Genomic DNA, 13,925 nt, shown 5'->3' with positions numbered 1-13,925 from the left:
AACCATTTAACAAATACTTTCTTGAACAAATAATTTCTTTTTCAAGTAGCGAGCTAATTACATTTAGATTTTTGTTTAATAATGTCTTAGCTGTTTTTTATTTACCACTATTTACCCGCATTATATTGGACCATGATTGGTCAAAAGCCCGATCGTCATCAATCTTACGGTTGGCGCTAATCTGGCAACACCACTGGCTGCTCTCTGAGGAAAAATTTGTCTGCAGCAGGCATTTAGCAAACAGTGGATACTTGGTGTTTACCTTTGATTGACTTTATTAACATCCACTTGACCTATAGAGAAAAAAATTAAATCAGCAAAAACTGACCAAACATGTTTTACTATCAAAACGTTCTTCAGAGACACACTGGTTGCTTTTCCACCATTTGGTGAGTAATAAAAGTATCTCACCTAGCTGGGCTAACCGGCCCCCGCAACAATTTATTTTGTAGCTTTTTGTTAATCTCAGGCAAGAAAATGTTAGTAGCTACGGCGTCCTGTGCCTTCTATTTACAACAGTTCTGATTACTGCTGTTTCGATTTTTGTGATGTGTTTTTTTTTTAGGTTGGCAGCCACCAAAGGTATCAGGATCACACGCAGAGATCTTCTGAGGGTCAATGTCAGGCAGACATGGTAACCACAAACGTCCCTCTTGTTTTGTCGTTATTGAAAGCTACACACCCCTCTCAAAATCTTTACATTTTGCTGCTTTAAAATTAAATCTAGAATGGCATTACAGAAAATGTGTTGTACAGAACAAAAAATAAATACATAAAAATAAGATGTAGAGTACTGATTGGTCACTGAATATTTTAGATGGTGCAATCAAAATGTAAAGTCGGTTGAACCGAGTCAGTCTATGCTAACACAGGAACATGAGCTTGAATGTCCTCAAACCACGCTATAAAGTACAGTAATGTTACTAGCTGAGGAGAAAAATAAAGCTATATGGTAACTAGGCTATGCAGGCAAGCACATGTATATGCTGTGTATTATTGAGACAGACTGTAATGCATTACATTCAGCTTTAATCGTGTAGTTGGCTGGTAAAAACAATCATATTGGCTGATTTTTACAATTCCTGTCATAATGAACGACAGGCCATACATATACACAGTTGTTAATGTGATAGTGACATGGTATCCTCAATGTCACTGTAGCTAAGAATTTGTCTCCATTCTTTGACATGATATAAACAACTCTGACATGTGGCTTGTGACACTTTGGTACGGCGCTGCATTTGCAGCGAGGACATCATGGACTACGTGACAGTCCAAGTGCCTCCACTCTGTCCCCAACTTCCTCGGCCCCGGTTTTCCCTCTACCTGTCCTCCCAGCTGCAGTACGGCGTGATCATCGTCTATCACCGCCAGTGTGGCTTCCTGTTGGGTGAGAGAGAAGGACAGAAGGGGGAAAGGGTCCTTTAAATGGCTGAAACGAAGGTCATGCACACCTACAGCACATAAAAAGTGGCTTGTCGATAAAGTCTGTAATTACAGACAAAATATGGTCTAATAGCAAGGATCCCACTGGGGTGTATTTATACCATACTGAGGCAACACAGGATGCTGTCATGTTATTGCTAGATGTCGATTGTATTTTAATTGTTGTGCTTGTATGTATAATAGTCAGTTATCATAAAAGGCCACATGATGAATAAATCCTAAATGATCTGGGTACACTGGTCGGGGATCATTACCATGCTCAGGGTCACCCATTTGTACAGAACCACAGCTGTCTAGTAAGGAGTGTGTATGTTGGTTACCTTGCCCCTTTACCTCACCATGGCTTTTGCTGCTCTTTTCCAGAGGATATCCAGCAGACCATCGAGCGCCTGGTGCGCTCTGAGAGACACGCACGGATTGACTTGCCCAACTTGGACAAGTAAGAACATATGCCAGGGTTCAACTGCACTGACAGTATGACCACGCCCTCACCATGCCCCGACCACACCCACCACCTAAACCTTCACACAAACATTTTTGCTGGTATGCCTCACACACGTAGCTGTCTCACACACAGGTGTCTCACACACAGGTGTCTCACACACGTAGCTGCCTCTCACACGTAGCTGCCTCTCACACGTAGCTGTCTCACACACATGTGTCTCACACACGTAGCTGTCTCACACACATAGCTGTCTCACACACATAGCTGTCTCACACACAGGTGTCTCACACACGTAGCTGCCTCTCACACGTAGCTGTCTCACACCCAGGTGGCTCACACACAGGGACTAAAATTAACTTTCTGGTTCACCAGCCACTGTGGAAGGTAGATAAAAAATTCGCCAGCTGGTCCAATTTTTTACCAGCCTATTCCTCTCCAAGAAACACTGTACGAGAGGCCGGTGTTAATTTTATGCGCTGCTCACATACAGCTTACCAACAGTGTGTAGCACCCACCTGAGTGAAGCAGCCATGTTGAAGTTGTAACATTGGCACTTTTCCCAGTCATGCCCTGAATATCCCAGACCTTCTGGTCCTTCTGGAGGAGGCAGAGGGGGCACAGGACCCCTTCTTTGGGGTGATGGGCCTTAAGAACCAGCAACCCAGTCCATATGACATTCCTCAGGTACACAAGAATTTACACATCATTTCACCTGGCTAACACATTTTCAACAGCATTTTACTTCAAATGTCTGTAGCCCTTGTACAACCGCACATAACTTTACCTCCAGTACAAACATAGCTAACCCCCATACTGTCACTGTTGACTCCTGGGTACGCGTAGCACACAAAGTGACCTTTCAGTATAGAAATAGAACTCTACCCTCCACTGAGTCACCTTGGGGGTTAATGGGTTTATCGATCGAACGTCGTTCTTGCAACACTTCCTCTTTGTGACTCGGTCTTTCTCCGACATGGCAGCTGATGGAGAGCGTGACTCCGGAGCGCTCCCTAGGGACCAGTCCCGGGACTGCATCAGACGGCGAAGGTGGGACTGGCTGGTCTTGGTTGAGGTTATGAATTCTTGCAAAAAAGGAATCTGCATTGAGACATTTAAGCCCGCCCTCTGTCTCCCCCTGTTTCTATCTCAGGTTTTAAATCCCCGCCTGATGCCATCACCCTAAAAGAGGAATCTCTTGTCTTTGGGGCTCCTGAGGTGACTTTATTATTTGTTCATACATCGATAACAGTGTGACCACGTGTTCTGCTTTGCAACCTGGAGTTTTATTTTAGAAGCAGCGTGTGACAAAAAACGTATCAAATGTTTTTCAATGCTTACCAAAATTATTCCAGAAAACTCTACTCTACACAGCCTCCTTTCTCTCCTGTGGGTGCTTTGGCCAAAAAGACCAACCTCTCCCGGCCGTCCCCCCGTCACTCAACACACATACAGGCAGCACACGCGTGTGTGTGTGTGTGTGTGTGTGGTGGAATACAGTAAACATTTCAAATATCACTACTTTTCTTCAAAATGAAATGCTTACATTATAGAAAGCATGGTTTATACTCTAATGGCAGTGAGATAAAAAGTTTTTAATGGAAATCAATGGGACTTTTTTGTCCACGAAGGTGTCAAGAGGGTGCAAAATTCATAAACAGAGTATGAAAGACATGAAAGAGTTAAAGACATTGGATTTTAAAAATGTAACTAAAAATAAGAGTTCTGCCAAAAAACCACGCCTCCCTAGCTGCAACACAGACAAAATGATCCCCAAATGGAGATAAATGTACAAAAAAGCCTGAGGGGCGCACAAGGGTTAATCTTGGCAAGCTGTTTAGGGACCAATAAAGTGGGTGCATGGAAAGTAGTTATTCTAAAGAAACGGGAAAGCTTTTCTGGGCCATATTTCTGTTTGTCCAGATTTAAGGAAACTGCCTATTTTTCTATCTGATAAAATGTTACTTTTGTGTTGAAGATCTCAATAACTCCCATTGTATTCAGGAGAGTTGATGAAGCTATTGGCTTCCTCACTGGCACCTTTGCCGAGCCATTCTGAGTTTTTCCACACTGCTCTTCCAACCATGAACTTGATGAGTTTCTTCCTTCATAACGCCATTCCCCTGGCCCTCTCTCTATCAGTTTGAGGGCGCTGAGCTTCCTGAGGCCACAGGCAAAGAGATCGACATGCTTCTAGAGCAGCCGGACCAATTCCACAATGGTGAGAGGGGAGACAAGAAAACAGCAAAGGTGTATGGAGAAGAAAATAAGTGAATGAATATAAAGCCCATTCGTCTGTGTTTTGCACAGAGGAGGAGAGGGAAAATGACAGGGCTGGAGACAGATCGAGGGACATAGAGCCAGGCATGACCTCCATTGACCAGTAAGTCACATGGAAGGAATTAATAGAGGAAGACTTCACCTCTGTCACGTTTGCCTTTCAATGGGTGGGGGGGGTGTGTCCAGGCTGAAAGTGTCGGCAGTCGGGGGCGACAGTGTGGGGTTGCTGGACGAGGACTCAGGTCGGTTCCTGGAGGTTGCCCTGGAAGTTACCCCTGACCTTACAGATGCCTTCGGGAGAAAGTGCGAGTCCAAGAGGAGAGTGGAGAAAGCACCAGAAAGCTCCTGTGGCAAGGTATGTGTACTGTGATCACACTGTTCTATGTGTGTGCACTGTGATCACACTGTTCTGTGTGTTGTGTGTGTACTGTGTGATCACACTGTTCTCTGTGTGTGTGTGTGTGTATACTTTGATCACACTGTTCTGTGTGTGTGTGTACTGTATGTGATCACACTGTTCTGTGTGTGTGTGTGTGTGTACTGTATGTGATCACACTGTTCTGTGTGTGTGTGAACTGTGATCACACTTCTGTAGGTGTGTGTGTGTAATCTATGTGATCACACTGTTCTGTATGTGTGTGACTCATGAAGAGCCAAGCATCAATCCAAGCCTATCAGTTTTCCTGCCAAATATGTGGGCGTGTGTAGGCAATAAAAACATTCGACTAGATCAAGTTAATATGATTTATTGTGCTCAGAACAGCCCTCTGTTCAAGCAGTTCCACACATTAACAGTAGTGCTTTACTCTATATCTGCAATCTTTGTCTATTTCCCCGTCTGTTGCTCTGTCATTGTATCTATCTATTTATCTATCAAACCATGGATAACATCTGCATAACATCTGCTCTCTACATCTCTCCAACCATTTTTCCATTCCAGCTCCTCAATATAGAAGCTCCTCCTAAGAGGAGGCGAAGGCGGCAGCTCATCTTCGCTGACCCTCATGTGCAGATCTCCCAGGATGCAATGCGGTTGCAGATCGAGGACGCCCTCACTGAGAGTGTGCCCATGGTAGGATTCAAGCCTTCCACTGCTTCACATCACATGGGTTTAGTGGTCATTTCGTAAGGATACATAAAAAAAACTGTTGAACGAGACATTTTCATTGTCTGTGCCGTCGGACGTAATGCAAATGTCCCTTTTAAGGGTTGTAGGGCTGCGCCTATTCTCAAGGCTTTGTCTGTTCCTCAGTCCCAGGTGCTGATTAGCCTTCCGGCTCACAGGACCACAGCAAAGCTCTTCAACAACCCAACTAGTTGTGAGTATTACTTCTAGTCCTAGAGGAAATAGGGCTAATTCATCTCACTGGTTCCTAAATGTTTTTGGGTCTGTGACCTCATTTTGATATCAAGAAATGTTTAGCAAACCCCACAATGTAAAGAAAAAATTTATGTATTTAAATAGTTGGTGTTATTGCAGTCAACATTTGTTTTTGATTGATTTACTATTGTATTTAATTCTGAAAGATGTATGGTTTGCGAAAGGTTTGAAAGGTTTTGGAAGTTTGTGGAATTAGAAAGGAACAGTATCAGGCAATAATTGTGTATGATCTTCAGTGTTGGAAGGAGTCTTTAAGGATGTTCATTCACCCCCCGTTTGATTTACTGCCTGGTTCTAAGGTGAAATAGAGACACTTTTCTCAGTTCCTGCACTTTCGACAATTGTGTCACACTTTATTTAGCTTAAACGATTTAAATGGAAGCACACATACATAAGAAGAAACCAAAAAGGTCTGCATTTAGCGGATACTGAATCATACCGATTTTTTTAAATCAGACGGGCCCTAGTTTAGGAAGTGCTGGCCTGTCTATAAGTGGATGAATGGAGCTTGAGGATTGCTGGGTATTAACACTATCAATGTGTGCTGATTGTGTGTCCATCGAACACTTTTGGCCAAACAGACTTCTTCCTCCCTCAGGATTTCTTTAGATGTTGTTGTGCCTCTTTAATGCTCCCTGATGCAGCTCTCCTGCACCCTGACCTCCTGTCACTTTGGACCCAGTGTGCCTCCTTCAGCGCGCCCCCTCACCACGAGGAAAGACCAGGACAGGGCGAGACGGAGGAGGATGGCAGCTCTGCGCTGGACCAATTGAGGAAGGAGGGAGAAATGGAGAGGATGAAGAGTGAGGTGGAGCTGAGGAGGAGGGACCACTGCATGCGAGAGGTGAGAGGTTCTTTGTTTGCTGTGTAACTTTATGTATTTGTTTTTATTACAGCTTTTAATCAGTTATGTGAATTTAAATAACTCTAAACAATTGTGATATGTGGTGTGTCCCTTACAAGACATTGTTTGTCTGTATTTCCAATGCTGCCCGGGGCCAGTTGTGCAGGACGTTTGGAAGCATTGGTTTTACAGAGTAAGGACTTGAATGTGAATATAAATGTTCCCAAGGGAGTTGAACAGAAGGACAATGAATACTGGAAATATCCCAAAGAACCTGAAATAAGAACTTCTAGTCTACACTGCATGCAGTCATGTAAAAAAACAAGTACACACCCTGGATATTTGAGCTAAATTCCAACCACAATCATTGATAAAGGTAACCCAATTTAACAAAACAATATAAATTGATCTTTTAACCGTTTATACCCCCTCTACTTTTACCATCACATAAAATGACTAAAATTATAATCTGGTGCACTTAAAATCATTGGAGAGTAACTTGGAAGGGTGCAGCTTTTCATTAAAATGTTTACCTTGGTCTAGTTTGGTCTTAACCATCAATCAATCAAATTTATTTATAAAGCCCTTTTTACAACAGCAGTTGTCACAAAGTCCTTTACAGAGACACCCGGCCTTAAACCCCAAGGAGCAAACAACAGTAGTGTTGGATTTCAGTGGCTAGGAAAAACTCCCTAAGAAGGCAGAATTTTAGGAAGAAACCTAGAGAGGACCCAGGCTCAGAGGGGTGACCAGTCCTCTTCTGGCTGTGCCGGGTGAGATATTAAGAGTCCAATTAGAATAATAAATACATTTCTCTGGGCTAAATCCAGAGTCTATTTGATTCTAGACTAGGTCAAAAGTATGACCAGGTGGACAAGGACAGGGACAGCAACAGGTCCCCCAAAACAGGTACTCCGCAGGTGTGGACCAGGACCTCATCTCCTCCTAAAATGTAAAACTGGAGGAGACTGAGAAAAGTTAGAAAGTGCATTCCTCATATCTCCCAGCACAATAATATAGCAGCGTAACACCTTGGAACTGGGACGAGGAGTCCGGCGACACTGTGGTAATCTAGTCTAGAATTAACGAAAGCATGGATTAATTTTTTACAGTTTTTTGGGAAACGATCATGCAGCCGTCGAGGTTCACAGTGAGATCTGCTAACAACGCTATTTGTTTCTTGGGTCCTAAAACGAGCATTTCTGTTATCCTTGAGTTTAAGAGCAAGAAATTCTCTGTCATCCACTTCCTAATATCTGAAACGCATGCTTCCAAAGTAGCTAATTTAGGGGCTTCTCCGTGCTTCATTGAAATATATAACTGTGTGTCATCAGCGTAACAGTGAAAGTTTACATTGTGATTTCGGATTACATTGCCCAGAGGGAGCATATATAGTGAGAACAATAATGGGCCCAGAACCGAGCCTTGAGGAACACCAAAGCATACCTTTGACTTGTCAGAGGATATGCCATCCACACTAACAAACTGATATCTTTCAGATAAATAAGATTTAAACCAGGCTAGAACATGTCCACGTAGCCCAATATGGGTTTCCAGTCTCTCTAAGAGAAGGGAGTGATCAATAGTGTCAAAGCAGCACTAAGATCAAGAAGCAACAGGACGGATGCAGAACCTTTGTCCGAGGCCATTAGAAGGTCATTTGTTACCTTTACGAGTGCAGTCTCAGTACTATGATGGGATCTGAAACCGGACTGGAGTATTTCATAAATGTTATTTGTCTTTAGGAAGGCATTCAGTTGTTGGGAAACACATTTTCTAAGATTTTTGAGAGGATTGGGAGGTTCGATATCGGCCTATAATTGTTTAATATGTCGGAATCCAGATTAGATTTTTTTTAGAAGAGGCTTAATTTCCGCTATTTTTAGTGAGTTTGGTACACATTCGGAGGAAAGGGAGCAATTTATTATGTTCAGCATTGGCTGACCTAGCACAGGAAATAGCTCCTTAAGTAATTTGGTTGGAATCGGGTCTAGCTGAGAGTTTGTGGGTTTAGAACTCATTACAAATGTAGTAAATGTGTCGAGCGATACGGTATCAAAAAATTCAAGTGTCCCCATTGACACCTGGTCAGGGAGGTTCAGGACAACTGAGATTTTAACTATTTAAGGAGGAGTCAGTTATTTGTTTTCTAATGGTGATGATCTTTTCATCAAAGTAGTTAATGTATTCATTACAACTAAAGTGAAGACACCCGCTTTTTTGTTAACTTTGCAAATGTATCAAAGAGAAATTTTGGATTGTTTTTGTTCACCTCAATCAGGTTGGAGAAATAAGGTGATCGAGCAGACGTGAGTGATTTTCGGTATTGTAGTGTACTGTCAATTCAGGCTAGCCTAAATACTTCCAACTTGGTGGAGCGCCACTTTCGCTCCAATTTTCTGGAGGCTTGCTTAAGTGCTCTAGGGTCTGTGTACCAGGGAGCAAGTTTCTTGTTGCGTATTTCTTTAGTTTTTACTGCGTCTAATGTATTTCGCAGTGTTGAGTTTAGATCCTTAATTTGATCGTTTACAGATTTATTTACTCTGTCGTCAATGAGCGAACTTATTTATTTGTAGTCTGAGAATTTATAGTACGGCTTTTGAAACTCATTGTTTGCGGAGCAAGTGGATTTCTTGTTTTAACGGTAAATGTATTAAGACAGTGATCCGATAATCCAGGATTTTGGGGGGAAATTATTAGATCTACAATATAGATAGATCTGCAATCTCAACAATCCCACAATGCACATCGTGTGTGGTTAAACCATATTGGCGTGTGCCAAAATGAAAAGATCAGTGGCTCTCCGGAGAAAGATTATTGATGTCCATGAATCTGGGTGGAGTTGCAAAGACATTTCCAAACTATTCAAAGTACATAATTCCCCTGTCTGACGGATCATCTACAAATGGAGAAAAGTCGAGACCACTGGCAATCAACAAAGGTCCGGTCGTCCCACCGAATTCAGACCAAGAGCTGACTGAAAGATATTCAGAGACGTCTCTAAGAACCCCTGGGTAACAGCAAGGGATTTACATGCCTATGTTTCCACAATCAGTGTCGAAGTGCATGAGTCAACTGACATAGACAGCCTGAACTTGGCTGTGGGAGGTCAGGAAGGAAGTACTGTAGCCTCTGCATGTACTCACTGCTTACTGTAAGGCACTGTGGATAAGAGTGTCTGCTCAATGACTTACAATGTAAAATGCTAGAAGAATTGGATCATGGTATGAAAATAATTTGCTCATTTGGGTCTTGACCTGAACATGTTTGAGGAACCTCCTGGTCTAGATGAATGTCTTCTGTCCTCTGTTCACACACAGATCCCTGAAGAGTTGCTGGAAACTGAAGGAGCGGCCCCATCAGAAGCTTCAGGTCCAGATCTTGTTAATGTGTTACGGTTATGTACCAAAGATTTTTTTAATTGAATACGTAGGTGATATACATGTTCTCTGTTTTCAGCTGAGGTTCTTCTGGACGTTTCTAAAGAAGACAAATCCCTGGAGCAGATCACTCCTGTCAGCATAGGGTGAGAAACACAGAATGGGAGAGAGAAACAGAGGCAGACAATGTCTCCCTAGATACAATTATCCTTTTGGCAGCTGTTTTAGTTATTGCTGAGGAAGCCTTTAGCGTAGTGGTTAGAACAGCTGACCGGTAACCAAGGTGATAGATCTGTCATTCTCTAGGCCTGTTGTCCAGAGTTGTGGCAGATTGATGCCAACTGTGTGAATTTCCGTGAAGCCATTACAATGAAATGTGGAGCCGAAAGAGATAAATAAAATAGAGAGGTGCAGTATGGCTGTGGTACCAGTGGTTGTCTAGGGAATACTTCCTGTTTGAGGGAGTCTTGTGATTTTGAGGGAAAACAACAGATTGAGATTAACACTTGAAAATAGACGTCTCGAACTTTGGCTCTGCTGAACCTCTCGTGTGGATTTGTGGTGAGAGTAACTCCATAACTGCCAATTGGACATCCCAAAATTAGCGATGAAAATGGAAGATGAAGGAAAATCAAATGTATTGTGAACTAACAGTCATTGTTCCACTCTAGCTCCCTGATAGAAGAAGCCCCAGTCCCCATGGAGGCCATTTTGGAGGAAATTGTGGATCTACCAGACAGAAACGAAGAAGCAAGAGAGGGCAGTACTGAGGCCCTGTTGAGGTATAGTTGTTATAGTCCACCCTGTGCCATTACAGCACTTTTATATATTGTGTATGGATCTATTTAGATTTCTATTTTATTCTGATTTGGACTGCATTCAGTTTTATATACATATACTTTATGGGACTGTTAATGCTTTTACCTAATTCTTTTTTTATTATCAAATTCTTCATTGCGCCATGCCTAACCAGCCATTAGCTGTGGTATGTTGGCCATTTTGTGTGGACGCCAGGAAGAGTAGAATATGATGCTTGTGCGGCTAATTGCAATCCAAATACAATCCTGACCACAGCAAACCGGGAGGAGTTTCTGTAATGGTCTGGTTATTATCTCTAACTCCTCCAGTTGGGTGTCATCCATCCTGAGGAAGTTTGGAAAAGTCTATTTCCAATCTCTGCTGCCCCTGGAGGCAGACCGCACTACTGCAGCCCATATGCTATCTAAACTGCTAGGTAAGACTGCGCAGACAGTTGCAGGCATGGGACTTTTTTTTTCCAATATTGTTTTTACTTAGATGCGGTGTTCATGCTGTGACGTGTAGTGTTGTGTTTGTTCAGTGCTGGTGTCTACTAGGGATTTGTCTGCACATCAGGCTGAACCCTACAGCCCCATCACCATCATTCCTGGACCGTTTAGCGCTCTGAACACAGAAGATTTCCCCACAAACGCACACACTTACACTCTCTTAGAGGATGACAGGCTCCGTAGGAGGTGGGAGGCTGTTGTTTGAATACTAACTGATAATGTTAATTCATGTTAAATTGTAGTTATGCAATATCACGTTGAACTGTTCTGTGGCACACATAAATTATGACTTTTTAACTAAAAATGTTTCATAACAAGATGAAATAACTAAACCAGTAAAACTGGTTTTTATAGTTGCTATTTATATTATTAATATTCAGGTGTATATTTATTATATTTTTAACAATATTAAATATTTGCATGTTTATAATTGACAGCAATGTTTTTGTTAAGTGTTTTTAATGTTTTTACTGTTTTTGTATCTTATAAATTGTGGCTCTGTTCTCTTAATAAAATATGAATGTATTTTAAAATAAAATAAAAGGTATAACTCTTCAATAAGCATCTGCAAATTTCAAACCATCTAATTAGATAATGCCATTATTTAACATTAAAGGATGTATCCCTAATTAACAAATTATGAAAGATAACTGAATTATACCAACTATTTATATAAAAAAAACATTACTAATAGTATAAAAAATATTAAGATTTTAGATATTATGTAGTTACAATGATGTGTAACTCTATTCAGTTTTTTCTCTCAAATAGAAATTGTCCTGAAATTTCTCCAGAAAATCCTAGCCATACATCATTCACTGGTTGTTGATTTTTTTACAGAATTTGAGGGAACTGTGACATATTGTAGCAACCAGGGAATGAGAGGAAACTGGGTCTCCATAAAACCAAAGCATTTTGCTCGTTCCGTTATAAAAGCTGTAAAAATATATTTTAAAATAAAAATATGTAGATGTCATGATGATCTCTCATTTGAACAGAAATGACTACAAATTCTACATGAAAATTATTAGGGTGAAGAGCTTAATTGCACCCTCCAGTGGCCCTTCCAGCAGCTGTGCAATGATGCAGAATCAAGCATACAGTGGATATAAAAAGTCTACACACCCCTGTTAAAATGCCAGGTTCTTGTGATGTAAAAGAATGACACAAAGATGAATCATGTCAGAACTTTTTCCACTTCTAATGTGACCTATAATATGATCAATTCAATTGAAAAACAAACTGAAATCTTTGAGGGGGAAAAATGTAAAATGTATTTAAAATCTTACAATAACCTGGTTGCATAAGTGTGCACACCCTCTTATAATTAGGGATGTGGCTGTGTTCAGAATTAACCAATCACATTCAAACTCATGTTAAATAGAATTACACACCAGCCATCATTTAAAGTGACTGATTAATCACAAATAACGTTCAGCTGTTCTAGTAGGGGTTTCCTGACATTTTCTTAGATGCATCTCAGAGCAAAAGCCATGGTCCGCAGAGAGCTTCCAAAGCATCAGAGGGATCTCATTGTGGAAAGACATCAGTCAGGAGAAGGGTACAAAATAATTTCCAAAGCAATGGATATACCATGGAACACAGTCCTAACCAAGTGGAGAAAATATGGCACAACAGAGACATTACCCAAAACTGGACGTCCCTCCAAAATGTATGAAAAGATGAGAAGAAAACTGGTCAGGGAGGATTCCAAGAAGCCCACGGCAACATTAAAGGAACTGCAGGAATTTCTGGCAAGTACTGGCTGTGTGCTACACGTGACAAAAATCTCCCGTATTCTTCATATGAATGGCCTATGGGGTAGGGTGGCAAGACGGAAGCCTTTTCTTACAAAGAAAAACATCCAAGCCTGGCTGAAGTTTGCAAAAACAAACATCAAGTCTCCCAAAAGCATGTGGGAAAATGTGTTATGGTCTGATGAAACCAAGGTTTAACTTTTTGGCCATAATTCCAGGTATGTTTGGCGCAAAAACAACACTGCACATCACCCAAAGAACACCATACCCACGGTGAAGCATGGTGGTGGCAGCATCAAGCTTTGGAGCTGTTTTTCTTCAGCTGGAACCAGGGCCTTAGTCAGGGTGGAGGGAATTATGAACAGTTGCAAATACGTCTGTTAGAAAGATGAAAGGTGAAAGTTCAGGAGATGTCCCTGCAATCTGACAGATTTGGAGCGCTTTTGCAAAGAAGAGTGGGCAAATATTGCCACGTCAAGATGTGCCATGCTAATAGACTCCTACCCAAAAAGACTGAGTGCTGTAATAAAATCAAAAGGTGCCTCAACAAAGTATTAGTTCTAGGGTGTGCAAAATAATGCAACCAGGTTATTGTGAGTTTTATATTTTTCAATGGAATTATTCATGTTATAGGTCACATTAAAGATGGAAAAAGTTCTGACATGATTTATCTTTGTCTCATTCTTTTACATCACAAGAACCTGCCATTTTAACAGGGGTGTGTAGACTTTTTATATCCACAGTACCCCCAACCAATCCCCTGTCCCAAATAACTTGAGGTGGTCATGTGATGCTCACGGACTCCAAGGGTTACTACCCAGTAGGGATAGGGATCGGGAAACCTATTTAAAATAAACTTGTGACTTGAAAAACAGTAAAAAGATGCATTAAGTGCATATTAACATCCCTCTCGTTTCAAAAGACCTCTGTAACTTAAAAAACATTTAATGTTGGAAAGATGTGGTCTTTTTTATGAACTATTGTGCGTGTTAAAGGCAATGCCGACCCACTGTTCTGTGTAATGGCACCAGCTCTGAAATAACATGGTGCCTTATGGGATTTCACTTCTCTCATGGAGGCTGCAATCT

The 13,925-nt window shown here is 41.5% G+C and overlaps 1 protein-coding gene across 2 annotated transcripts; it reads left to right on the top strand.

Annotated features, from left to right (window-relative positions):
• The first annotated feature begins 128 nt into the window (after positions 1-128).
• On the top strand, positions 129-11,454 carry rec8b (REC8 meiotic recombination protein b). 2 transcript variants are annotated; one of them, XM_020041951.2, is made up of 18 exons: positions 129-389; positions 566-634; positions 1,248-1,390; positions 1,810-1,885; positions 2,455-2,575; positions 2,872-2,938; positions 3,042-3,106; positions 4,031-4,109; positions 4,199-4,271; positions 4,355-4,523; positions 5,109-5,240; positions 5,421-5,487; positions 6,194-6,393; positions 9,714-9,765; positions 9,853-9,919; positions 10,445-10,555; positions 10,901-11,007; positions 11,113-11,454. In XM_020041951.2, exons 1-18 carry the CDS (start codon positions 334-336, stop codon positions 11,283-11,285), a joined length of 1,827 nt encoding a protein of 608 aa, XP_019897510.2. In that variant the 5' UTR covers positions 129-333; the 3' UTR covers positions 11,286-11,454. The 2 variants fall into 2 exon arrangements, with proteins under 2 accessions (XP_019897510.2, XP_010884110.3); XM_010885808.3 differs by lacking the exons at positions 129-389; positions 566-634; positions 1,248-1,390 and having other exon boundaries at positions 1,421-1,989.
• The last annotated feature ends 2,471 nt before the right edge of the window (positions 11,455-13,925 follow it).

Source organism: Esox lucius, chromosome 21, assembly GCF_011004845.1.
Source record: "Esox lucius isolate fEsoLuc1 chromosome 21, fEsoLuc1.pri, whole genome shotgun sequence".
Lineage (NCBI taxonomy): Eukaryota > Metazoa > Chordata > Actinopteri > Esociformes > Esocidae > Esox > Esox lucius.
Note: the sequence above shows the minus strand (reverse complement) of the source record. Positions and strands in the feature narration are given on the sequence as shown.

Bases quoted from the DNA above. Each gene is read 5' to 3' on its own strand.
- rec8b (XM_020041951.2), top strand. From the start codon at position 334: ATGTTTTACTATCAAAACGTTCTTCAGAGACACACTGGTTGCTTTTCC. The intron at 390-565 runs GTGAGTAATAAA...TTTTTTTTTTAG, and splicing joins GGTTGCTTTTCCACCATTTG to GTTGGCAGCCACCAAAGGTA. The intron at 5,241-5,420 runs GTAGGATTCAAG...TCTGTTCCTCAG, and splicing joins TCACTGAGAGTGTGCCCATG to TCCCAGGTGCTGATTAGCCT.